Consider the following 25,415-nt stretch of genomic DNA (forward strand, 5'->3'; position numbering starts at 1 on the left):
AATTGCTGTAAAATAGCGTGATTATTCTCCCATGCGATTTGCGGTCGTTTCCGTAGTCCCTGCACTACTTCGGTACGATTTTGATGACACTTAGGCTAGGTTCACACTGCTACAAATTCAAACTCGCTGTAAAATCGCGATTTTACCGCGATTTCGCGGCTGCGTTTTTGCCGCGAATGTGCCGCGATTTCAGGGAATACCAGTCTATAGAGCTGAATTCGCATGGCACACGGATCAAACTCGCACAGGACGCTTTTTCCCCGCAGCTTATATTCGCAACGCATTGAATGTTAAACTATGTAATTTAAATGACTTGCGAATTCGAGAAATCGCAACGGCTCAAATTCGCAATAGAATTCTCAGCGGTGTGAACCTGGCCTAACACAGGCATTCCCTGAAATCGCGCAATTTTAAAGTCGCAGTCGCGTGAACTGGCCCTTATACGACTTTCCCATGCAATTTGCGATTGTAAAGTCGTTTCCCGTAGTCCCTGCACTACTTTGGTCCGATTTTGATGCCACTAACACAGGCATTCCCTGAAATCGCGGTAAAATCGCGCGAAGTCGCAGTCGTGTGAACTGGCCCTTATACGACTTGTCCCATGCGATTTGTGATGACCAGTCGTTTCCCGTAGTCCCTGCACTACTTTGGTCTGATTTTGATGCCACTAACACAGGCATTCCCTGAAAAAACGCGATAAAATTGCGCGAAGTCGCAGTCGTGTGAACTGGCCCTTATACGACTTGTCCCATGCGATTTGCGATGGTAAAGTCGTTTCCCGTAATCCCTGCACTACTTTGGTCCAATTTTGATGCCACTAACACAGGCATTCCCTGAAATCGCGATAAAATTGCGCGACTTTGAAGTCGCAGTCGTGTGAAAGGGGTCTGAAGCGTATTCCTACGATCGGGCATTGACCTGCTTTTCACTGATTAGAAGGTAAGTTATGAGAAAGTCGTCATCCGCCATCCGATGCGCTTCGAAGGGCGACTCCTCATCAATCCGAATCCTATACAATGTATCGTTTTTTATCTTATATGAGACTTTAGCGCTCGGCTCTAAAAGGGCGATTCTCGTCCGGCTGTGACCGGTTCTCCTGAAGGCAGCGAGCATCCAACACGGAGGTGATCGGTGCGCGGCGGAGAACGAACGATCGCGAAAGCGTGACTTTGTGAAACTTTCCGCCGAGTCTTTATTTCTTTTTTTCCGTTGAGCGTCTCGCCTCTGAAAGCCAATCGGCGGTGAGTGTGCGAGAGGACGGGCTGTGGGGGGGGGGGGCGATCGCTCGGGTTCCTGGGAGGCGGCTGGCGGCTTTGTGTACGGTCTGTGCTGTTTCTACGCTACCACAACAGAAGGATGACGGCAGGAAAGGGGTGTCCTCTGCTGGCCGAGCCGGGTTAACCCCGTCCATGCCGGACTCCTCCGCGTCCCTGCTGGGAACTTCTCACACTCTTCACACTCCGATCCGAGGTCATTCCCCCGCCCCCGACCGCCGTGTAATACGGGAAAATGCCATTTGTTACGTCTGTAATCCCGGCAGAAATCTCTTAACAGTCTCTTCTATCTCTCAGGAACTCTATTGGTGAGATCTCTGCCCGGGTCTCTACACCCGCTGTGCCCATTATGAGGGGTTCCCACCATCCCTGTGCTGAGTTCCCAGGTCTATACACCTGCTGTGCCCATTATGAGGGGTTCCCACCATCCCTGTGCTGAGCTCCCGGGTCTGTACACCCGCTGTGCCCATTATGAGGGGTTCCCACCATCCCTGTGCTGAGTTCCTGGGTCTGTACACCCGCTGTGCCCATTATGAGGGGTTCCCACCATCCCTGTGCTGAGTTCCCGGGTCTGTACACCCGCTGTGCCCATTATGAGGGGTTCCCACCATCCCTGTGCTGAGTTCCCGGGTCTGTACACCTGCTGTGCCCATTATGAGGGGTTCCCACCATCCCTGTGCTGAGTTCCCGGGTCTGTACACCCGCTGTGCCCATTATGAGGGGTTCCCACCATCCCTGTGCTGAGTTCCCGGGTCTGTACACCCGCTGTGCCCATTATGAGGGGTTCCCACCATCCCTGTGCTGAGTTCCCGGGTCTGTACTCCCGCTGTGCCCATTATGAGGGGTTCCCACCATCCCTGTGCTAAGTTCCCGGGTCTGTACACCCGCTGTGCCCATTATGAGGGGTTCCCACCATCCCTGTGCTGAGTTCCAGGGTCTGTACACCCGCTGTGCCCATTATGAGGGGCTCCCCCCATCCCTGTGCTGAGTTCCCGGGTCTGTACACCTGCTGTGCCCATTATGAGGGGTTCCCACCATCCCTGTGCCGAGTTCCAGGGTCTGTACACCCGCTGTGCCCATTATGAGGGGCTCCCCCCATCCCTGTGCTGAGTTCCCGGGTCTGTACACCTGCTGTGCCCATTATGAGGGGTTCCCACCATCCCTGTGCTGAGTTCCCGGGTCTGTACACCCGCTGTGCCCATTATGAGGGGTTCCCACCATCCCTGTGCTGAGTTCCCGGGTCTGTACACCCGCTGTGCCCATTATGAGGGGTTCCCACCATCCCTGTGCCGAGTTCCCGAGTCTGTACACCCGCTGTGCCCATTATGAGGGGTTCCCACCATCCCTGTGCTGAGTTCCCGGGTCTGTACACCCGCTGTGCCCATTATGAGGGGCTCCCCCCATCCCTGTGCTGAGTTCCCGGGTCTGTACACCTGCTGTGCCCATTATGAGGGGTTCCCACCATCCCTGTGCCGAGTTCCAGGGTCTGTACACCCGCTGTGCCCATTATGAGGGGCTCCCCCCATCCCTGTGCTGAGTTCCCGGGTCTGTACACCTGCTGTGCCCATTATGAGGGGTTCCCACCATCCCTATGGTGAGTTCCAGGGTCTGTACACCCGCTGTGACCATTATGAGGGGCTCCCACCATCCCTGTGCTGAGTTCCCGGGTCTGTACACCCGCTGTGCCCATTATGAGGGGTTCCCACCATCCCTGTGCTGAGTTCCCGGGTCTGTACACCTGCTGTGCCCATTATGAGGGGTTCCCACCATCCCTGTGCCGAGTTCCAGGGTCTGTACACCCGCTGTGCCCATTATGAGGGGTTCCCACCATCCCTGTGCCGAGTTCCAGGGTCTGTACACCCGCTGTGCCCATTATGAGGGGCTCCCCCCATCCCTGTGCTGAGTTCCCGGGTCTGTACACCCGCTGTGCCCATTATGAGGGGTTCCCACCATCCCTGTGCTGAGTTCCCGGGTCTGTACACCTGCTGTGCCCATTATGAGGGGTTCCCACCATCCCTGTGCTGAGTTCCAGGGTCTGTACACTCGCTGTGCCCATTATGAGGGGTTCCCACCTCTTGGCGGTGAGTATGGAGAAGCTAGGAAGGTTCTGCAGCAGCTGCTGTTCACCTCTCAGTGTGGGCAGAGCTGTCAGTACAGCCAAGAGGTTCTGCAGCAGCTACTGATGGCTTCCTAGCACCACCGGGGGAGGGGGGGGGGGCACTCTCAGCCAAGAGGTTCTGCAGCAGCTGCTACTCATTTCTCAGTACTGGCAGGATTGACAGCTCTGGGGACGTTAGGAACTCGGTAAAAGCTGCTGCAGAACCTCTTGGCTGGGAGTGACAGTTCTGGGGATCCTAAGAAGTCACAAGCAGCTGCTGCAGAGCCTCTTAATCGGCACTGACGGGTGACAGCCCTGCTAACAATGACAAGAGAGTAGTAGCTGCTGCAGAACCTCTTAGCGGAGCTGCCACTCACAGCCAAGAGGCTCTGCAGAAAAATACCGTCCTGCCAATTACAGAGCCCAAGCTGCCAGTGCCAGCCAAGAGGTTCTGCAGCAGCTGCTACTCCACATTTCCCAGTGTTGGTTGGACTCTGAGAAGTGAGTAGTGGCTGCTGCAGAACCTCTTGGCTGGCACTGGCAGCTCGGACTCTGCGATTGGCAGGACAGTAGGCTGCTGCAGAACCTCTTGGCTGGCACTGGCAGCTCGGGCTCTGCGATTGGCAGGACAGTAGACTGCTGCAGAACCTCTTGGCTGTGACGGAGAGCTCTGTGGATACTAGGAAGCCACTGGCAGCTGCGGCAGAACCTCTTGGCTGTGAGCGACAGCCCTGCTAATGCTGCAGAACCTCTTGGTTGGACTGACAGCTTTGCTAAGAGGTTCTGCAGCAGCTACTACTCACTCCTCGTTGTTAGCAGAGCTGCTAGTCCCAGCCAAGAGGTTCTGCAGCAGCTGCAGCCCACTTCTCAGCCTTCGCAGAGCAGTGGCAGGCCATTAAACTGCTGCAGAGCCTCTTGGCTGTGATTGGCAGACAACTAAACTGCTGCAGAACCTCTTAGCTGGACCAACAACCCTTCTAATGCTGAGAAGTCACTAATAGTTGCTGCAGAACCTCTTGTCTCTGATTGGCAGGCTACCAAACTGCTGCAGAACCTCTTGTCTCTGATTGGCAGGCTACCAAACTGCTGCAGAACCTCTTTTTTCTGATTGGCAGGCTACCAAACTGCTGCAGAACCTCTTGTCTCCGATTGGCAGGCTACTAAACTGCTGCAGAACCTCTTGTCTCTGATTGGCAGGCTACCAAACTGCTGCAGAACCTCTTGTCTCTGATTGGCAGGCTACTAAACTGCTGCAGAGCCTCTTGGCTGTGATTGGCAGACAACTAAACTGCTGCAGAACCTCTTAGCTGGACCAACAACCCTTCTAATGCTGAGAAGTCACTAATAGTTGCTTCAGAACCTCTTGGCTGTGATTGGCAGGCTTCCAAACTGCTGCAGAACCTCTTGTCTCTGATTGGCAGGCTACCAAACTGCTGCAGAACCTCTTGTCTCTGATTGGCAGGCTATTAAACTGCTGCAGAACCCCTTTTCTCTGATTGGCAGGATACGAAACTGCTGCAGAACCTCCTGGCTGTGACTGACAGGTCATTCGACTGCTGCAGAACCTCTTGGCTGGGCTAACAATGTTAATAAATCACAAGCAGCTGCTGCAGAACCTCTTGGCTATGACTGACAGCTCTGCTAAGAGGTTCTGCAGCGGCTGCCACTAACTTTTCAGCAGCTGCCAATAACATCCAAGAGGTCCTGCAGCAGTTTAGTGACCCGCCAATCACAGCCAAGGGGTCCTGCAGCAGTTTAGTGACCCGCCAATCACAGCCAAGAGGTCCTGCAGCAGTTTAGTGACCCACCAATCACAGCCAAGAGGTCCTGCAGCAGTTTAGTGACCCGCCAATCACAGCCAAGAGGTCCTGCAGCAGTTTAGTGACCCACCAATCACAGCCAAGAGGTCCTGCAGCGGTTTAGCGACCCGCCAATCACATCCAAGAGGTCCTGCAGCGGTTTAGCGACCCGCCAATCACAGCCAAGAGGTCCTGCAGCAGTTTAGTGACCCGCCAATCACATCCAAGAGGTCCTGCAGCAGTTTAGTGGCCCTCCAATCACAGCCAAGAGGTCCTGCAGCAGTTCAGTGGCCCTCCAATCACAACCAAGAGGTCCTGCAGAAGTGTCGCGGCCCTCTGCCCCCTCCCTGGGTCTCTTCTCGGCCCCCAAACACGGGTCACAGAAGTTCTGCTGCAGCCGCTGCCAGTCGCCGAGTTCCGCCAGGAGGAAAGTTCAGCCTCGCTCTCTCTACCCGATCGGCCGCGCGCACTACGTCATCCCACAATGCCCCGCGGTCCGTAGCGAGCTGCATTACCTCATCCCGTCATCCCCCGCGACAGTTAAGAATCTTCTAGGGCGGTCACCATGGCGACCGAGCCTCATTTGCAAGCCGGGCCCCGCCCCCCCTCCCCGCCGGCCAATGGGGTGGCGCGGGGGTGACATCATGCCTATTTTTAGTGGCTGAGGGCTCGCCGATAAGAGTTAGTGCGGCGCCGCTCCGAGCTCAGAGACTCGCAGTGACTGCAGAGCGGCTGGACGGTGCCCGCCGGCGGCTGTACAAAGTAAGAGAAGGACCGGGGAGAATGAAGGGAGGACAGAACTCCGGGGGGCTCCACAACTAAACTTTCCAGCCAATGACATCTGGGGGGGGGGTGACAACTTTCTGGAGGGGTACAAAACTTCTGACCAATAGAAGAACAGCTTCACATTCTTTTTTGTGGGGGGAAGAAGTCACCCCCCATCCACTTTTTATCACTTTTGAAAAAGTTTGAGGCTCCCAACCAATCAGAAGCCGGCGCCGGATGCAGAATTTTGGGGTTCGAATGCCAACCAGCGCGGGAAACGTGGGAACTTTTTTTTGGGGGGGGACGGAACTCAACTTCTGACCAATGGGAAAGCGGCGTCGGGGCGACATTGGGGGGGCTCGTGGTCCTGGCTGACAACGTGCCTCGATTTTGGGGGGACGCCTGGAAAGTAGTCGCGGGGGGCTCCCAGGACGCGGGGCGAGGCGGCCGATTGGGTCTTATTATTATTATTATTATTATTATTCAGGATTTATATTCTTATTATTATTATTATTATTATTATTATTATTCAGGATTTATATTCTTATTATTATTCCTGATTTTATATAATATTATTATTCAGGATTTATATAATATTATTATTATTCGGGATTTATATTATTATTATTATTCAGGATTTATATTATTATTATTATTCCTGATTTATATAATATTATTATTCAGGATTTATATTCTTATTATTATTCCTGATTTATATAATATTATTATTCAGGATTTATATTATTATTATTTAGGATTTATATTATTATTATTCCTGATTTATATAATATTATTATTCAGGATTTATATTATTATTATTTAGGATTTATATTATTATTATTCCTGATTTATATAATATTATTATTCAGGATTTATATTATTATTATTATTATTATTCAGGATTTATATTATTATTATTATTCAGGATTTACATATTATTATTATTATTATTATTATTATTATTATTACTATTATAATTACTATTCAGGATTTAGATTATTATTATACAGGATTTATATAATAATAATATTATTATTATTATTACTATTCAGGATTTATATAGTGCCCCCCGTTTTTTTAATGGGGTTCATGGAAAAGTTGGGGTGTCTTGATGGGGGGGCAACTTATGATCTGGAGGGATAACAGAAGGGGGGGGGGGGGTGTGGAAGTTACATTGGTGATGAAGAAGAAGAAAAAAAGTCAGAATCCTTAGTATGGGAAGTTTCCTTCTTGTTACATTGTATCAGGTTAAAGCAAAAAAATCGTTATTACTTGTTACAATGTATGGAGAATACTTGTTACTTCTTGTTACATTGGAGTAAAGCAGAATAGTTACTAATACTTGTTACAATGTATCACTCCTCTGAAGAAGATTTACTATTATTCCTTCTTTTTCCATTGTACCGAGTGTCTCCACCCTATAGAATTAATATCGTGATTACATTGTATGAGGCGTAGGCAGGAGAGGTACTATTATGTCTTGTTACATTGTATCACGCTGGTGCAGAATAGCTCCTATTATTATTATTACATTGGATCTGGTTTAAGTAGAATTGTTTCTGTTCTTGTTACAATGTATCAAGTTGATGAACAATGGCGAATCCTCCTTGTTACTTGTAACTAGTTTAGGCAGCATAGTTAGTTACTATTACTTGTTACAATGTATCTAGTAATTGCAGAATAGTTACTATGCAGTATAGTCCCTATTCCAGTTACAATGTATCATGTGTATGAAGTATACTCCCTATTCTTGTGACAACGTATCAAGTTTATGGAGTATATTCTCTATTCTAGTTACAATGTATCAGGTTTAGCAGTATAGTCCCTATTCTTGTGACAATGTAGCAAGTTTATGCACTATAGTACCTATGCTTGTTACAGTGTATCCAGTTTATGGAGTATAGTCCCTATTCTTGTTACAATGTATCAAGTATAATCCAAATAATTCCTATTACTTGCTACATTGTATTGAGTGTAATAGTCCATATTCCTTGCTACATTGCAACTACTACTTAGGCAGCAGAGTTGCTTTTACGTGTTACAATGTATCAAGTTAAAGTTGAATAATCCCTGTTCTAGGTACAATGTATCAAGTTTATGCAGTATAGTCCCTATTTTTGGGACAATGTATCAACTTTGTGCAGTATAGTACCCATGCTTGTTACAATGTATCACATTTATGCAGTATAATACCTATGCTTGTTACAATGTAGCAAGTTTATGCAGCATAGTCCCTGTTTTGGATACAACGTATCAAGTTTATGGAGAATAGTCCCTGTTCTGGTTAAAAAGTATCTAATTTATGCAGAAAAGTTAATATTACTTGTTACATTGTATCAAGTTTCTGCTGGACAGCCACTATTCTTGGTACAATGTATGGAGAGTCCCTATTCTTGTTACAATGTATCACATTTATGCAGTATAATACCTATGCTTGTTACAATGTATCAAGTTTATGCAGTATAGTCCCTGTTCTGGATACAATGTATCAACTGAATGGAATATGGTCCATATTCTGGATACAATGTATCACGTTTATACAGTATAGTCCCTGTTCTGGATACAATGTATCTAATTTATGCAGAACAGTTAATATTGCTTGTTACATTGTATCAAGTTTCTGCTGGACAGTCAGTATTCTTGGTACAATGTATGAAGAGTCCCTATTCTTGTTACATTGTATCGGGTGTATGGAGAAGGGTGAGTCTGACTTGTTACATTGTATCAGGTGTATGGAGAAGGGTGGATCTGACTTGTTACATTGTATCAGGTGTATGGAGAAGGGTGGATCTGACTTGTTACATTGTATCAGGTGTATGCAGAAGGGTGGATCTGACTTGTTACATTGTATCAGGTGTATGGAGAAGGGTGGATCTGACTTGTTACATTGTATCAGGTGTATGCAGAAGGGTGGATCTGACTGGTTGCATTGAATAGGGTTGCAGGGTAGTATTGGGCACATTGTATGGCAGTTGTATGACCGTCCAATAACAACGCTCTCCTTGCTCTTTGCAGGACGCACTTTCTCCGCGGACAAAGGAAGGAAAGTTCCCCGGGGGCGGCTCCTCGTTGTGTGAGCGGCAAGATGGAGCCAACTTTCTACGACGATGCGCTGAGCGCCGCTTTCGGGCCGCCCGAGCCCGCCGGCTACGGATACAACTCCTCCTCCAAGGTGCTGAAGCAGAGCATGACCCTCAACCTGTCGGACCCCAACAGCGCCATCAAACCTCACCTGAGGAACAAGGTGGCGGACCTGCTGACCTCGCCGGACGTTGGACTCCTCAAGCTGGCCTCCCCCGAGCTGGAGAGGCTGATCATCCAATCCAGCAACGGCATGATCACCACCACGCCGACCCCCACCCAGTTCCTGTGCCCCAAAAACGTGACGGACGAGCAGGAGGGCTTCGCGGAGGGCTTCGTCAGGGCGCTGGCCGAGCTGCACAGCCAGAACATCCTGCCCAACGGCACCGTGGTCCCGCAGCCCCCCTCCGCCGCCGTCGCTGCAGCGGCCGCAGCCGCCGCCACCGGACTGCCACCCGTCCCCTCTATAGCCGGCAACACTGGATACAACGGCGCTTTGCACAGCGAGCCCCCGGTCTACGCCAACCTGAACAGTTTCAACCCCACCACCATCACCAGCGCCCCCGCTTTCAACGGCGGCGCCCTGGGGTTCGCGTCGCAGCACCACGCCAGCCCCCCGCTGCCCGTCCAGCACCCCCGGCTGCAGGCTCTAAAGGAAGAGCCCCAGACGGTGCCGGAGATGCCCGGCGAGAGCCCTCCCCTCTCCCCCATCGACATGGAGTCGCAGGAGCGCATCAAAGCCGAGCGCAAGCGCATGCGCAACCGCATCGCCGCCTCCAAGTGCCGGAAGAGAAAGCTGGAGCGCATCGCCCGGCTGGAGGACAAAGTTAAGAACTTGAAGTCGCAGAACTCGGAGCTGGCGTCCACCGCCAACCTGCTGCGGGAGCAGGTCGCCCAGCTCAAACAGAAAGTGATGAATCACGTCAACAGCGGCTGCCAGCTCATGCTAACGCAGCAGCTGCAGACGTTCTGAACGCAACCCGGGCCTCTCGGACGGGAGAGCGAGCGAGAAAGAGAGCGCGCCTCGGGGGCGAAAACGAGAAAAACTGAAACTCTTGGCTGGGACAAAAACAAAACCTAAAAAAAACAAACAAACGTAAAAAAAAACAAAATAAAAAGCACCCGCCATGTGATTGTTTCCTACGCGCGTGCGCAAAAAACAGGAGACTGCCGAGCCTTTCCGTCGGAGCAAGTGGTGTGTGTGGTTAGGGCCGAGCGAAAGGGCCCAGCTCTGAACTGTGCGCAAACATTGACCGCGCCTGCATGGACCCTTCACGTTCGATGAATCGCATTCAGTATTACAAAAGGTTCAAAACTAGAGACTCGTCCTGGAACAGGCGGGGGAGGGGAAGGGGGAGGCGCCTGTTCAGATTCTGCTACTTAACTGTGTCATGTGTACATACTGTAATTTTATTGTTTGTTTTTTTTATGAATATATATATATTATAAATATATGCTGACCTGTCGTCAGTAAAATGGCTATAAGCATTTTTTTTTTTTTGTAAATGTTTATTTATGTTTTTATTTCGGGTTGATGAACCCAAGTACTGTTTGTAAATAAGAAATATTTGGAACTCTAATGAGTTTAAAAACTTTGTAATAAAGTATATAATTTTTCTATTTTATTTAATTTTTATTTATTTTTGTCGGGAGGGTGATTTTACACGTTTTAATGATATTTAAGGAAAAAGAATGTTAAAGATATAGATTTTTTTTATTATTATTACATGGAATCTTTTTTTTTTTTTTTATTATTATTTTTTTTTTATTATTAATATTATATGGAATAATACATTTTTTTTATTTTTTTGTCGGGAGGATTATTTTACACGTTTAATGATATTTAAGGAAAAAGAATGTTGAAGATATAGATTTTTTTTATTATTATTATTACATGGAATCTTTTTTTTTTTTTTTTTTATTATTATTATTATTATTATTATTATATAAATTATTTTTTTATTATTATTATTTTTTATTATTCTTATATGGAATATTTTTTTTTATTTTTTAGGGAGGATGATTTTACAAGTTTAATGATATTTAAGGAAAAAGAATGTTAAAGATATAGATTTTTTTTTATTATTATTATATGGAATATTTTTTTTTTATTAATAATAATAATAATAATAATAATAATAATAATAATAATTATAATAATAATAAAAAAAAAATGATTCCATGTAGTAAATAATAATAATAAAAAAAAAATCTATATCTTTAACATTCTTTTTCCTTAAATATCATTAAACTTGTAAAATCATCCTCCCGAAAAAAGAAAAAAAAAATTTATAATAAAAAAAAAAATATTCAATATTATTATAATATTATTATTATTATTATTATTAAAAATATTATAATAATAATATTGAATATTTTTTTTTTTTATTATACATTTTTTTTCTTTTTACGGGAGGATGATTTTACAAGTTTAATGATATTTAAGGAAAAAGAATGTTAAAGATATAGGGTTTTTTTTTATTATTATTATTATTATTACATGGAATAATTTTTTTTTATTATTATTATTATTATTAATAATAATATTGAATATTTTTTATTATTTTTTTTTTATTATATGGAATATTTTTTTTCTTTTTTCGGGAGGTTGATTTTACAAGTTTAATAATATTTAAGGAAAAAGAATGTTAAAGATATAGGGTTTTTTTATTTTTTATTTTTTTTTACATTGCAATAAACCTGCATGACAAAGTCTATTCAATGTCTATGGTGTTTATGCAGTATATTGCCATGTGGTGTAGAGAGCAATGCTAGGAAAAGTGATAGGATAGATCCGTGATTCTCAGACTGGGTTCACACTGAATTGGATGCGAGGGAAGCCAGCTTTTAGCTGCTGCAGGTAGAGACACCCAGGGGATCAGTTCCCACCAATTGTCTCTCCCTGCAGCAGCTGAAGGCAAGAGGAGGGAAAGGAGAAGCCAGCTTTTAGCTGCTGCAGGTAGAGACACCCAGGGGATCAGTCCCCCCCCCCCCCCAATTGTCTCTCCCTGCAGAAACTGAAAGCAATAGGAGGGGAAGAAGGAGAAGCCAGCTTTTAGCTGCTGCAGGCAGAGACACCCAGGGGATCAGTTCCCACCAATTGTCTCTCCCTGCAGCAGCTGAAGGCAAGAGGAGGGAAAGGAGAAGCCAGCTTTTAGCTGCTGCAGGTAGAGACACCCAGGGGATCAGTCCCCCCCCCCCCCAATTGTCTCTCCCTGCAGAAACTGAAAGCAATAGGAGGGGAAGAAGGAGAAGCCAGCTTTTAGCTGCTGCAGGCAGAGACACCCAGGGGATCAGTTCCCCCCGCCCGATTTGTCTCTCCATGCAGCAGCTGAAATCAATAGAAGGGAAAGGTGAAGCCAGCTTTTAGCTGCTGCAGGAAGAGACACCCAGGGGATCCGTCCCCCCAATTGTCTCTCCCTGCAGCAGGGGAAAGAAGGAGAAGCCAGCCTTTAGCTACTGCAGGGAGAGACACCCAGGGGATCTTTTCCAACAATTACACCCCCCTCCCACCCCCAATTGTCTCTTCCTGCAGCAGCTGGAAGCAATAGGAGGAAAATGAGAGGTCAGCCTTTAGCTGCTGCAGGGAGAGACACACAGGGGATCCGTTCCCCCACCCCCAATTGTCTCTCCTTGCAGCAGCTGGAAGCAATAGGAGGGAAAGAAGGAGAGGCCAGCCTTTAGCTGCTGCAGGGAGAGACACCCAGGGGATCAGTCCCCCCCAATTGTCTCTCCCTGCAGCAGCTGAAAGCAATATGAGGGAAAGAAGAAGCCAGCTTTTAGCTGCTGCAGGGAGAGACACACAGGGGATCTTTTCCAACAATTGCACCCCTCCACCCCCAATTGTCTCTCCCTGCAGCAGCTGAAATCAATAGGAGGGAAAGGAGAAGCCAGCTTTTAGCTGCTGCAGGGAGAGATACCCAGGGGATCCGTTCCCCCAATTGTCTCTCCATGCAGCAGCTGAAAGCAATAGGAGGGAAAGAAGGAGAAGCCAGCTTTTAGCTGCTGCAGGGAGAGACACCCAGGGGATATTTTCCAACAATTGCACCCCCACCCCCAATTGTCTCTCCCTGCAGCAGCTGGAAGCAATAGGAGGGGAAGAAGGAGAGGCCAGCCTTTAGCTGCTGCAGGGAGAGACACCCAAGGGATCAGTTCCTCCAATTCCCCCCCCCCCCAATTGTCTCTCCCTGCAGCAGCTGAAAGCAATAGGAGCGAAAGGAGAAGCCAGCTTTTAGCTGCTGCAGGGAGAGATACCCACAGGATCAATTGCCCCCCCAATTGTCCTTCCCTGCAGCAACTGAAAGCAATAGGAGAAAAAGGAGAGGCCAGCCTTTATCTGCTGCAGGGAGAGACACCCAGGGGATCAGTTCCCCCCCCCAATTGTCTCTCCCTGCAGCAGCTGAAAGCAATAGGAGTTAAAGTAGAAGCCAGCTTTTAGCTGCTGCAGGGAGAGACACCCAGGGGATCAGTTCCCCCCAATTACCCCCCCCCCCCTGCTTTACCGATCACCCCCCCTCTACTGTCCATATCCCTGCTGACCCGTACAGAAAATCTGGTGCTACCCCCTGAGGCTTGATTCACACCTATGGCATTTTTAGTGCTTTTTGCAGATTTGCTCTACAGAACGTGTTCCATAGGAAACCATGTTAACCTCCCTGGCGGTATGATTATTTCAGAAAAAAGGCGCTGAAAGCGGTACCATTATTTGCAAGGAAATTTGGCGTTTTATACTGTAGGCCTGTAATTCTTAGGAATAACTCACTTAAATCTGACCAAACAAGAGTCTAGTAGGCATCCCGGGTATGACATTTTTTTTTTAAAAACAAAATTATAAATTTTAATATAATAAATAATTATAACAAATAATAATATAATTATAATAAAAATTATTCAATAATGTAATGAACTCAAAATCACTGAAATTTGCTCAGTTGCAGAATTGTCGCTGTCATTACTTTTATTTTTTTTATGACGAATTTCCCCACAAATCGCTATCGCACAATTCTGCATGTGATAATAATTTATTATCGCTGTTTTCTAGCTGCTCTAAAACCATTTTTGACATAAAGGGACACTTTTGGACAATCTACAGTTTTTAGGCAGAAAGAACAGTTTTTATTATATAAAAGTACATGTAGTACACTGGGCAGACCACTAGGGACAAAGGGGTGTGTATTTTTTACATACAGTACTGTAATCTATAAGATTACTGTATGTAATGTGTTTGTTTACCTTTTTGAATTTGGCGCCGTTCTCCGCCCCCGTGCGTCGTAACGTCGCAGGGAACGGAGATCGGCGGCACAGGAGGACGCTGTGTGAATCGAGCGAGGTCCCGCTCGCTCACACAGCGCGGTGGCATCGCTGGATCCAGGGACAAGGTAAGAAACTTTGTCTGCTGCTGCAGCGAGGCGAGCCCGAGTCTGACTCGGGGATACCGCTCTTGGTATAAAAATCTCACCCCGAGTCAGACTCGGGAATACCGCTAGGAGGGTTAAATGGGCTGTCGTGAAAAATGCATAAAGCACTAAAAATGCCATAGGTGTGAATCGGGCTGATCAGCGGCCCTGCTTGTTATACTAACTGTTAAACATAAGGGGTTAATCCTCTGAAATGCGTAAAAAAAGAGTGTTTGATCCTGTCTTCTCTGATCCTCCATTGTCCCCAATCCATCTCTTGATAGTACAGAGCCTTAGGCCCCATACACACGAGAGGATTTATCCGCGGATACGGTCCAGCGGACCGTATCCGCGGATAAATCCTCTCGAGGATTTGCGCGGATTTCCATGCGATGGAGTGTACTCACCATCGAATCGAAATCCGCGCCAAAATCCTCTGGCGATGACGTGTCGCGCCGTCGCCGCGATTATGACGCGGCGACGTGCGCGACGCTGTCATATAAGGAATTCCACGCATGCGTCGAATCATTACGACGCATGCGGGGGATCCCTTCGGATGGATGGATCCGGTGAGTCTGTACAGACCAGCGGATCCATCCGTTGGGATGGTTTCCAGCGGATAGATTTGATAGCATGTCATCAAATATTTATCTGCTGGAAATCCATCCCAGGGGATAAATATCCGCGGAAACAGATCCGCTGGAGTGTACACACCATAGGATCTATCCGCTGAAACCCATTCGCTGGGATTTTTCAGCGGATGGATTCTATCGTGTGTATGGGGCCTCAGAGGCACTCTGCACATGCTCAGTTTGGTGTGTGTTGCTAGAGCGTTTTTGTTTTTATTTATTTTACTTGGGAGGGTGCATGTGATCAGCACAGAGCCGATCAGCACTGTCCAGACAGAGAGGGTCAGGGGTCCTGCAGCCTCATAGGACAGTCAGAGAAGAATGAAATTCCCTACTACAAGCTTTAACCAGACACTGATAGAAGTCATTAGACTGCTGTATACTGCTGAAGATATTTAGCAGTTTATATTTACTAAAATAAATGTAATTTCCATGTTCTGTTTACTGTGGGGGATCAGATCTAGTGACTGCAGAGTCCTGGGTTTAGTAAAACTTTAACATGGAGGGTCTCGGGGAACCCCCAACAATAATTATTATATCTTCTTATCATGGGACATTTGCATTCCGGTTACCAGCGGAAATAAGAATAAATAAAATGATGATGGAATGCGGCACACTTGGCATATTCCCCCAGAGTGTCAAATACGCCAAGTGCGAACCAGGGCTCAACCCTAGAAGCTGATTGGCTACCATGCACAGCTGCACCAGTTTTAGTAAACCCCCCCCCCCCCCCCAGAAATTGCTCCAAGAACTCGCAGCCTTTGGAGGAACCCTGGTTGAGAAAAGTTACTAAAAGTTATGTGAGAACTTCAGGTGGTCGCCCCGTTCTCCCGCTTTCCCTGCGGACGTTGGTCCAACGAAACGTATTTAGACTCACAACTGCACCTGCTCCTCCATGGGACATGTGGCTGTGTTTATTCTTGCATATTGTGAAATGTAATCCTAGAGGGTTGGCAATGGAAGCCGCCAAGCCTCCCCAGGGCTCAGCGCTTGCAGACACTCGTATATAGAAGGAGATATTCAAAGCCCATGTAGTCTGCGGTGCCTGAGATCCAATGGGAACTCCTCTGACATTGCCTGAACCAATGGAGCTTACAATCTAATGCTTTGTCTACTCTTAAGCAGTGGAACTTCCCATGCATATGTAAAAAATCCTTGGGAATAACCCTGGGAAAAACACTGCGCTAACTGGTGATTAATATATTGAAATATTATAAGTGACAAAGCAGCTAGTACCTATTGCTCAAAATACCCAAAGCAAAAAACATACATACAAAAAAAGGTACAGCGCTAATAATGCCGGTGAAGATCTTCCAAAGATTTTTTTGGCATAGTTTCCGTTATAAACACGAATTGTGCGGTTGCCAAAGCATTTGTTTTTATCCTCTAAACTAAAGCATGAAGACACCCCAGGGGCGGACTGACCATTTGGACACTCGGGCACTGCCCAAGGGCCCCATGCCACTAGGGGGCCCCATCAGGGTTTCCAGCCTCAGTATGTAAAAATCTGTGTTTTTTAAAAAAATCCCAAGATTATAGCTGCCCCGCCTCTCCAGTACATTTTTAGTGTGTGTATGTGTATTCTGTGTGTGTGTGTGTATATTGTGTGTCTATACTGTGTGGGCAAGATTCACGTAGTTTCGTGCAAAACTGCGTTACGCCGCCGCAAGTTTTACAGACAAGTGCTTGATTCACAAAGCACTTGCCTGTAAAGTTGCGGCGGCGTAGCGTAAATCCCCCGGCGCAAGCCCGCCTAATTCAAATGATCCGGGTAGGGGGCGTGGATCATTTAAATTAGGCACGTTCCCGCGCCGAACGTACTGCGCATGCGCCGTCCCTAAAATTTCCCGACGTGCATTGCGGTAAATGACATCGCAAGGACGTCATTGGTTTCGACGTGAACGTAAATGGCGTCCAGCCCCATTCACGGACGAGTTACGCAAACGACGTAAAATTTTTAAATCACGATGCGGGAACGACGGCCATACTTAACATTGCGCCTCATAGACCCAGGGGTAACTATCTGCCGGAAAAAGCCGAACGCAAACGACGTAAAAAAAAGCACCGGGTGGTCGTTCATTTCTGAATCGGCTTATCTCCTCATTTGCATATTCGTCGCGTAAATAAACCGAAACGCCACCTAGTGGCCGGCCTGGAATTGCAGCCTAAGATCCGACGGTGTAACACAGTTACACCTGTCAGATCTTAGGGATATCTATGCGTAACTGATTCTATGACACACAACTCACGGCACAACTCAGAGATACGACGGCGTATCAGGAGTTCCACGTATCTCTTTGTGAATCTGGCCCTATATGTATACTGTATGTGTGTGTATACTGTGTGGCCCCATAATCTATTGCCTGGGGGCCCCATAATCTCCTATTGCCCAGGGGCCCCATGAGTTGTCAGCCCGCCCCTGAGACACCCCCCCCCCCACCCCCTGGCACTCCTCTTGGTGGGGAAGTCCCTAGTGATTGCACAAGGTTTTGCCAATCTGTCAATCTGCCAATCTGTTAACCCCTTGACCTCCAAAAGGCTTTACCGCCTTCATGACCAGACCATTTTTTTACTATTCAGCACTGCGCTATTTTAACAGGCAATTGCGCGGTCATGCAGCATTGTATGCAAATTAATTTTCATATAATTTTTATCACACAAATAGAGCTTTCTTATTAATTTCTTATTAATTTATATATCATTTTTTTTAACACATATAGAGCTTTCTATTGGTGGTATTTGATCACTACTGTTGTTTCTTTTTATTATTATTATTATTATTATTATTATTATATAAAAAAAAAAAACAACAAAACAAACATGAATTTTGAAAAGAAACGAACAGATTTTCTGCTATAAAATGTATCCAAAAAAAAAAAAAAATCTTCATAAATTTAGGTCAAGATGTATTCTGCTACATGTCTTTGGTAGAAAGAAAATCCAAACTAGTGTATATGCATTGGTTTGTGTGAAAGTTACAAAGCGTCTACAAATTATAATATATACATAGATCTATATATGTACCTTTATATATATATATATATATATATACACACTGGAATTTGCGCAGCTATGACGATAGACTGGTAATGGCGGTGATCAGTGTCTTATAGAAGTTGATTTACTAAAGGAAAAACAGACTGTGCACTTTGTAAAGGGCAGTTGCTCCAGAGCTTAGTAAATGAGGTTAAAACTTTACTTCGCAAAAGTACCCAATCACACCTTTTGGAGTCATGCTTGTTTAACTGGCAGCCTTGCAATGCTTCACGAGACTTGGAGTTCCACCAGCGGCGGTGCATTCAAAGTGGACGCAGGAGCGCCGCCCCCTCTCTCCCCTGCGCCGTCACTCAACTTAGTGTACAATACATAAAGAATCATGCATTGCATGAATCTCTATGTATTGTCACCGCTGCCGCCCACTAGGGATGAGCCAAACACCCCCCCCGTTTGGTTCGCACCAGAACCTTTGAACGGACCGAACGTTCGCGCGAACATTTAGAACCCCATTGACGTCAATGGGACTCGAACAATCGAATTCAAAAGTGCTAATTTTAAAGCCTAATATGCAAGTTATTGTCGGAAAACGGGTTTGAGAACCCGGGTCTTGTCCCAGGGAACATCTATCAATGGAAAAAAAGTTTTAAAAACGGTAGTTTTTTCTGGAGCAGTGATTTTAATGATGCTTAAAGTGAAAAAAAATTCCTTTAAATATCGTACCTGCTGGGTGTCTATAGTATGCCTGTGAAGTGGCACATGTTTAGAACTGTCCCTGCACAAAATGAGATTACTATAAGAAAAAAGTCATTTAAAACTGCTTGCGGCTTTAATGTAATGTCTGGTCCCTGCAATATGGATGAAAATCATTGAGAAAAATAGCACAGACACAGATAGTACACACACCACGTAGCTTTAGGTGCACACTACAGAGGACACAGGCAGTACACCACGTGAGAATACTGCAGCTAGCACAATCACCTGCCTGCCAGTAAATTAGGAAGTGCAGATCTAGCTAAACTATACAGTGTATAAATATATATACAGCACCTGGGATGTATATATATCCTCTACACACTGTAACATTAACTGACTAGCCTGCCTGTTCTATCTACCTACTAAAAATGACACTCTCTCTCTCTCTCTCTCTCTCTCTCTCTCTCTCTCTCTTTCTCTCTCTCTCTCTGTCTCTAACCACTGCTGCAACACACTACACAAGGCAGACCTGCAGGCGGCCTTTTATAGTGTGGGGCGTGTACTAAACCCCCTGAGCCATAATTGGCCAAAGCCACCCTGGCTTTGGCCAATCATGGCTCTCCGTTTTTTGCAAGCTGTGATTGGCCAATCATCAGCCAGCAATGCACTGAGATGCCGCAGTGAATTATGGGCCGTGAAACGCAACTCGAATTTGGCGCGAACGGCCCAAAACATTCGTAGTTCGACGAACGATCGAACATATGATGTTCGAGTCGAACATGAGTTCGACTCGAATACGAAGCTCATCCCTAGTGGTGACAATTGATGGCACAGTGGCTGCGTTTTGATGGCATGGCATAGTGGCGACAATTGATGAGCATAGTGGTGGCAATTGATGGGTACAGTGGCTGCATTTGATGGGCACAGTGGTGGCAATTGATGGGCACAGTGGCTGCGTTTGATGGGCACAGTGGTGGCAATTGATGGGCACAGTGGCTGCGTTTGATGCTGCAATTGATGATTTATTAAACATTTTTTCGTTTATTTGCGCCCACCCAAAAATTTTGAGCACCAGCCGCCACCGAGTTCCACAACAGCTGGATGACTGCAGGTTGAGCACCCCTGGGCTAGGGGAAGAGGGCAAAAAGGATTTTGTTGGTTAGTATCGGGCGGACTAACAATATCCGCTCATAATACTGTGTACCGGAGTGTACACGCTTGCCGGGTGTTGTGTCAAAACAGCAACTTGTCAAAATTCCCAATTACTGACGGTTTACAGTAACCGAAAGTGACGTGATTGGAGATCTCGATGAATTGGCTATTTTTAACCACTTCAGCCCCGGACCATTTTGCTGGTCAATGACCTGGCCACTTTTTGCGATTCGGCACTGCGTCGCTTTAACTGACAATTGCGCGGTCGTGCGACGTGGCTCTCAAACAAAATTGACGTCCCTTTTTCCCCCACAAATAGAGCTTTCTTTTGGTGGTATTTGATCACCTCTGCGGTTTTAATTTTTTGCGCTATAAACAAAAATATAGCAACAATTTAAAAAAAAAGGCAATATTTTTTACTTTTTTCTATAATAAATATCCCCCAAAAAATATATAAAAAATATTTTTTTTTCCTTAGTTTAGGCCGATACGTATTCTACATATTTGTGGTAAAAAAAACCGCAATAAGCGTTTATTGATCGGTTTGCGCCAAAGCTATAGCGTCTATAAAATAGGGGATAGTTTTATGGCATTTTTATTAATATATATATTTTTTTTTACTAGTAATGGAGGCGATCAGTGATTTTTATCATGACTGACACATTATGGCGGACACATCGGACACTTTTGACACATTTTTGGGACCATTGTAATTTTCACAGCGATCAGTGCTATAAAAATGCACTCATTACTGTGAAAATGACACTGGCAGTGAATGGGGTTAACCACTAGGTGGCGCTGTAGGGGGTTAAGTGTACCCTAGTGAGTGATTCTTACTGTGGGGGGGATGGGCTGTGTGTGATAAGACAGTGATCACCGCTTCCGATTACAGAAAGCGGTGATCACTGTCATTGCCACTAGGCAGAGCGGAGAGATGCTTGTTCACATCAGCATCTCCCCGTTCTTCCTCACCGTGAGACGATCGCGGATTTTATCCCCGCGGCGATCGAGTCGGCGGGACCCGCGGTCGGGCTCACGGAGCTCGCAGCAGGGCGGCGCGCACGTCCTCAATGCCGCTCTCTTAAAGGGGACGTATATATACGTCCTTGTGCCTGTCCGTGCCATGCCACCAACGTATATAGTCGTGCGCTGGTCGGCAAGCGGTTAAAAATCACAAAAAACTTTGGCCAACTTCCAGATAAGCCGCCTACCCCACAATTCACAACATAACAGAAAAAAAACTAAACGCTGATCCAGGTTGGAACTGCAGGTACAGCATGTTCTGCAATAAAGTTTGTCCCGCTTGGCAGTGTGCGCCCAATAATCTCGAAGATTCCTGATCTTCCCTTAATCCCGTTTTAATCACGACAGGTCTGAACGCAAGTTTTTCTGCGCGTGGTCACATGACAGCTGCTGCAAAACACTCTTAAAGGGACACTGCAGTGCGGTTTACCCTAAAGGGGTGAAGATTTTTTGTCTGACCCAATAAGAATAGGCGCATAGCCGCGATCTTATACCGTGTTAGAGCTGCACAATTAATCGTTAAAAAAATCGCGATCTCGATTCAACCCCCCTGACGATCTCTATTGCAGAGTTTGCCGATTCTTTCATATAACAACTTACTGTATGTGTATACTGTATGTGTGTATACTGTGTGTATGTATACTGTGTGTGTGTGTATACTGTGTGGCCCCATAATCTATTACCTGGGGGCCCCATAATCTCCTATTGCCTGGGGGCCCCATGAGTTGTCAGTCCGCCCCTGGTGCACATATACCCGGCGTTATAGTGCGCATGCACAAAATTGAGGCAAAATATAAAATTCGGAAGTAAGCCATAAAATAATTAACTTGTCTGCGTTGTGTTATTTGGATGATGGAGCAGAAACTTTATCCAATCCTCGTCAGATGTCAGCATATTGTAACCTCTGCTGGAGTCACGAGGGCGTTTGTGTCCGATCAAGTCTGGATCACGCCGGCCACTGGAGACTGCGCGGTCCGAGCCAAAATCAGGCCCACCCAACTTCAATGATGGTAATCAATGCAGCAGCTGGGGAAGGCCAGAGCTCTACATTTCTATTCTCTCCAGGAAAAATATCTCTACAGCTGGAGATCATTGAGGAATAAATATGATAAGATCACATCACAGTACAGAACACTTTCCTTTTTTATTGTCTGTTGTTCCATCTCAGTGATCCTCCTGATCTCCTGCAGCCTTTTTATCACCACTTCCCGACTACATGCATTCCACTGATAACTGCATGGAAATTCTCAGAGGGTCTATCTATCTATCTATCTATCTATCTATCTATCTATCTATCTATCTATCTATCTATCTATCTATCTATCTATCTATCTATCTATCTATCTATCTATCTATCTATCTCATTGTCTATCTATCTATCTATCTATCTATCTATCTATCTATCTATCTATCTATCTATCTATCTCATTGTCTATCTATCTATCTATCTATCTCTCTATCTATGGGCCAGATCCACGTACCTCCGCGCATTTTTACGGCCGGCGTAGCGTATCTCAGATACACTACGCCGCCGTAACTTACAGCGTATTTTCCGTATCCTGAAAGAATTTGCGCGTAGTGTAAATGTGTCAGCGTAAGGGCGCGGGATTCAAATGACAAAGATGTGGGCGTGTTTTATGTTAATTATACTTAACCCCACCTAAATGACGTTTTTTTTTTTTAACAGGGCATGCGCCGTCCGTGGGGGTATCTCAGTGTGCATGCTCCAAATTAACCCGCAGCAAGCCAATGCTTTAGACGTGAACGTAATTCTACGCAAAGCCCTATTCGCGAACGTTTTACGCAAACGAAAAATTTGACGCTGGCCCGACGTCCATACTTAACATTGCGTATGTCTCCTAGAGCAAGGGTAACTCTACGCCGAAAAAAAGCCTTACGGAAACTACGTAAAAAAATGTGTTTGTTTGTTGATCGCCGTATCTAGCTCATTTGCATATTCTACGCGGAAATCAACGGAAGCGCCACCTAGCGGCCAGCGTAAATATGCACCTAAGATCCGACGGCGTACTAAGACGTACGCCAGTCGGATCGAGCCCACGTTCAGTCGTATCTTGTTTTGTGGATACAAAACAAAGATACGACGGGGGATCGTAGAAATTACGCGGCGTATTAATAGATACGCCGGCGTAATTTCTTTGTGGATCTGGGCCTATCTATCTATCTATCTATCTATCTATCTATCTATTCATATCTATATATATATCTATCTATTCATATCTATCTATCTATCTATCTATCTATCTATCTATCTATCTATCTATTCATATCTATCTATCTATCTATCTATCTATCTATCTATCTATTCATATCTATCTACAGTATATTTAGATCTCACTATAATACAGTTTCAGGAATAAAGTGTAGTTTGGTTATTGTAGTGAAATGTTTTGTGGTTCTGTCTTGGCGATTCCTCCTGGTAGACGGCACAGATGTGGGCACAGCCAGCTCTTCTCTCTCTCTCTCTCTGCATTGACCCCCCCGGAGACCCCAAACTCACCCTCTCCAGCATTGAATTAATATTTTATCCCTTCCGCTCCATCTCCACACTCCCCCCTCTCATATTACACATTAGGAACACTTTAGTCCATCTGCTGATGCCCGGAGGGGCTGCATTGGAGGGTCTTGTGGATTCTGGGCCTCGGTAATTTCATTCCTTCTCTAATTGCATTGTCTTCAGATACATAGATGGTGGAATTAGTGAACACGGTTGGCCCATCATCATCAATTTTATTTCTACTTTCTGGCGTTGTGCGCTCCCCTCTTTACCAGACCAGAGGAACACGAAGCGCCGGAAAATGTTGCTTTGAGAACCTCGGAGTGGAGATGCCGACCGGGAAGATCCAATAGACCAGGGGTGTCAAACTCAATTTCATTGTGGGCCACATCAGCATTATGATTGCCCTCAAAAGGGCCGGTTGTATCTGTAAGATTAGATTTCTAGCGCATCCCCTCCCCTTACATTAGATGTCAAGAGCCCCCCCACCATCAGAAGTTGAGTCCCCCACTCTCCCTTACACAGTAGTGTATTTAGGTTTTGTGTTGCCCTAGGCCTGACTAAACTTGTGCACCCCCTAATTTTAATATGACCCACCCCTTCCTGTCAATGCCACACCCATTTCTATTTAAGTCCCGCCCTGAAATTGGGGACAATAGTTCTTAGGGCCTGGGGGGGGGGGCATTGGATTCCCTTAATTTGCATAGATTTTCTCTCACTTCCTGTTTTGCTACGAGGCAGGAAGTGAAGGGAAATCTCTGCAATGGGACAGGGATGGTAACAAATAAACTGGGGCTATAACCCTCCCTTACTCTATCCAAAAAAAAAAGTGTTGCCTATAGTTCTACTTTAATTTCTGATCATTTTATGGATAGGTCTAAGAAGATATAACCATGTCAATGGTGCAGCAGAAAACATATAGCACAGTGAGGAAGGTTTGTGTTCCAGGCTGATAGGACAGTCAAAATTAGAAGCTGCTTGCGTTACACTAACAGTGTAGCACAAGCCGGCGGGGACTCTTTCCGTGCTGCCCCCCTGCAAAGGGCTGCCCTAGGCCTGGGCCTTGTTGGCCTAGGCCAGGATACAGCATTGCCCTTGCATCACAGTGCACCCCCCTTTCCTTATGCTGCTGCTGGGAAGAAGCTGGATGCATTGCTTGAAAGCAGAAAGTAAGGGTCTGGAGTAGGACCAGAGGAGGGCTGGAGCTCTCCTACAGCTGCAGGAGAGGTGCGAGGGCCACATGAAATGGCCTAGAGGGCCGGATTTGGCCCTCGGGCCTTGTGTTTGACACCTATGCAATAGAGCATCCAGCCAGAAGTGTGGGCCAAGTCATCAGCAGAACCAATGCTAGCATGTCTGCTTTTAGAAAATATTATATATAATGGTTTGAGGGGTTTTAACTATTCTCCAGGCCTACATTGATTTTTTTTTTTACATGTGCACAAAAACAATGACAAAATGGCTCTGGCAGCAAAGCAGCGCTTTGAGGAAAACACCTGCTTGCGTTCTAACGTCATGGCGTGAACGGCACCTCACCCGTGGTTCAGCTATAGTAACTATTTCATACAATGTATCCAATGTTACTAATCACCCTGTTACAGCAAATCATTCTTTTTTTTTTAGGTTCCTCCTGAAGTCCAGCGGGCCCAAGAGAACTTTCTTCTTAGTTTTTCTTTTTTTTTTTTGCTAAATAAACAACCGGTCAAGGTGGTGTTCCCAGTAAAGTCGATCGTTCAGCTTTCCCCTCTTTGTCTTCTACGCCCACTGTTTGCTCGTGAACTCTTTAACTTTTCAGCGCCTGTTTGAAGGTATTGTGCTTTTCATAATCCGCGTGAAGTGCGGCCCATGTTGACAGTAGTGTAGGAGAAGGTTTCGGATGTCAGTGGGTTGCCGGGAGGAAAAGCCCCGTCCCCTCTGCTCTCCGTGCCGCTGATGTCACAGTTCCCGGAAATGGGACCGCGTCTGACCATATGTGGCCACAGGATGGCCTGCC

The 25,415-nt window shown here is 46.1% G+C and overlaps 1 protein-coding gene across 1 annotated transcript; it reads left to right on the forward strand.

Moving 5' to 3' along the window:
• Nucleotides 1-5,830: 5,830 nt before the first annotated feature.
• On the forward strand, nt 5,831-10,642 carry JUN (Jun proto-oncogene, AP-1 transcription factor subunit). Its single transcript, XM_040360829.1, has 2 exons — nt 5,831-5,933; nt 8,952-10,642. The coding sequence occupies exon 2, from the start codon at nt 9,022-9,024 to the stop codon at nt 9,988-9,990; it is 969 nt and encodes a 322-aa protein (XP_040216763.1). The 5' UTR covers nt 5,831-5,933; nt 8,952-9,021; the 3' UTR covers nt 9,991-10,642.
• The last annotated feature ends 14,773 nt before the right edge of the window (nt 10,643-25,415 follow it).

The sequence above is a fragment of the Rana temporaria genome, chromosome 7, assembly GCF_905171775.1.
Source record: "Rana temporaria chromosome 7, aRanTem1.1, whole genome shotgun sequence".
NCBI lineage: Eukaryota > Metazoa > Chordata > Amphibia > Anura > Ranidae > Rana > Rana temporaria.

Excerpts from the sequence above, each read along its gene's own strand:
- JUN (XM_040360829.1), top strand. The coding sequence starts at position 9,022 with ATGGAGCCAACTTTCTACGACGATGCGCTGAGCGCCGCTTTCGGGCCG.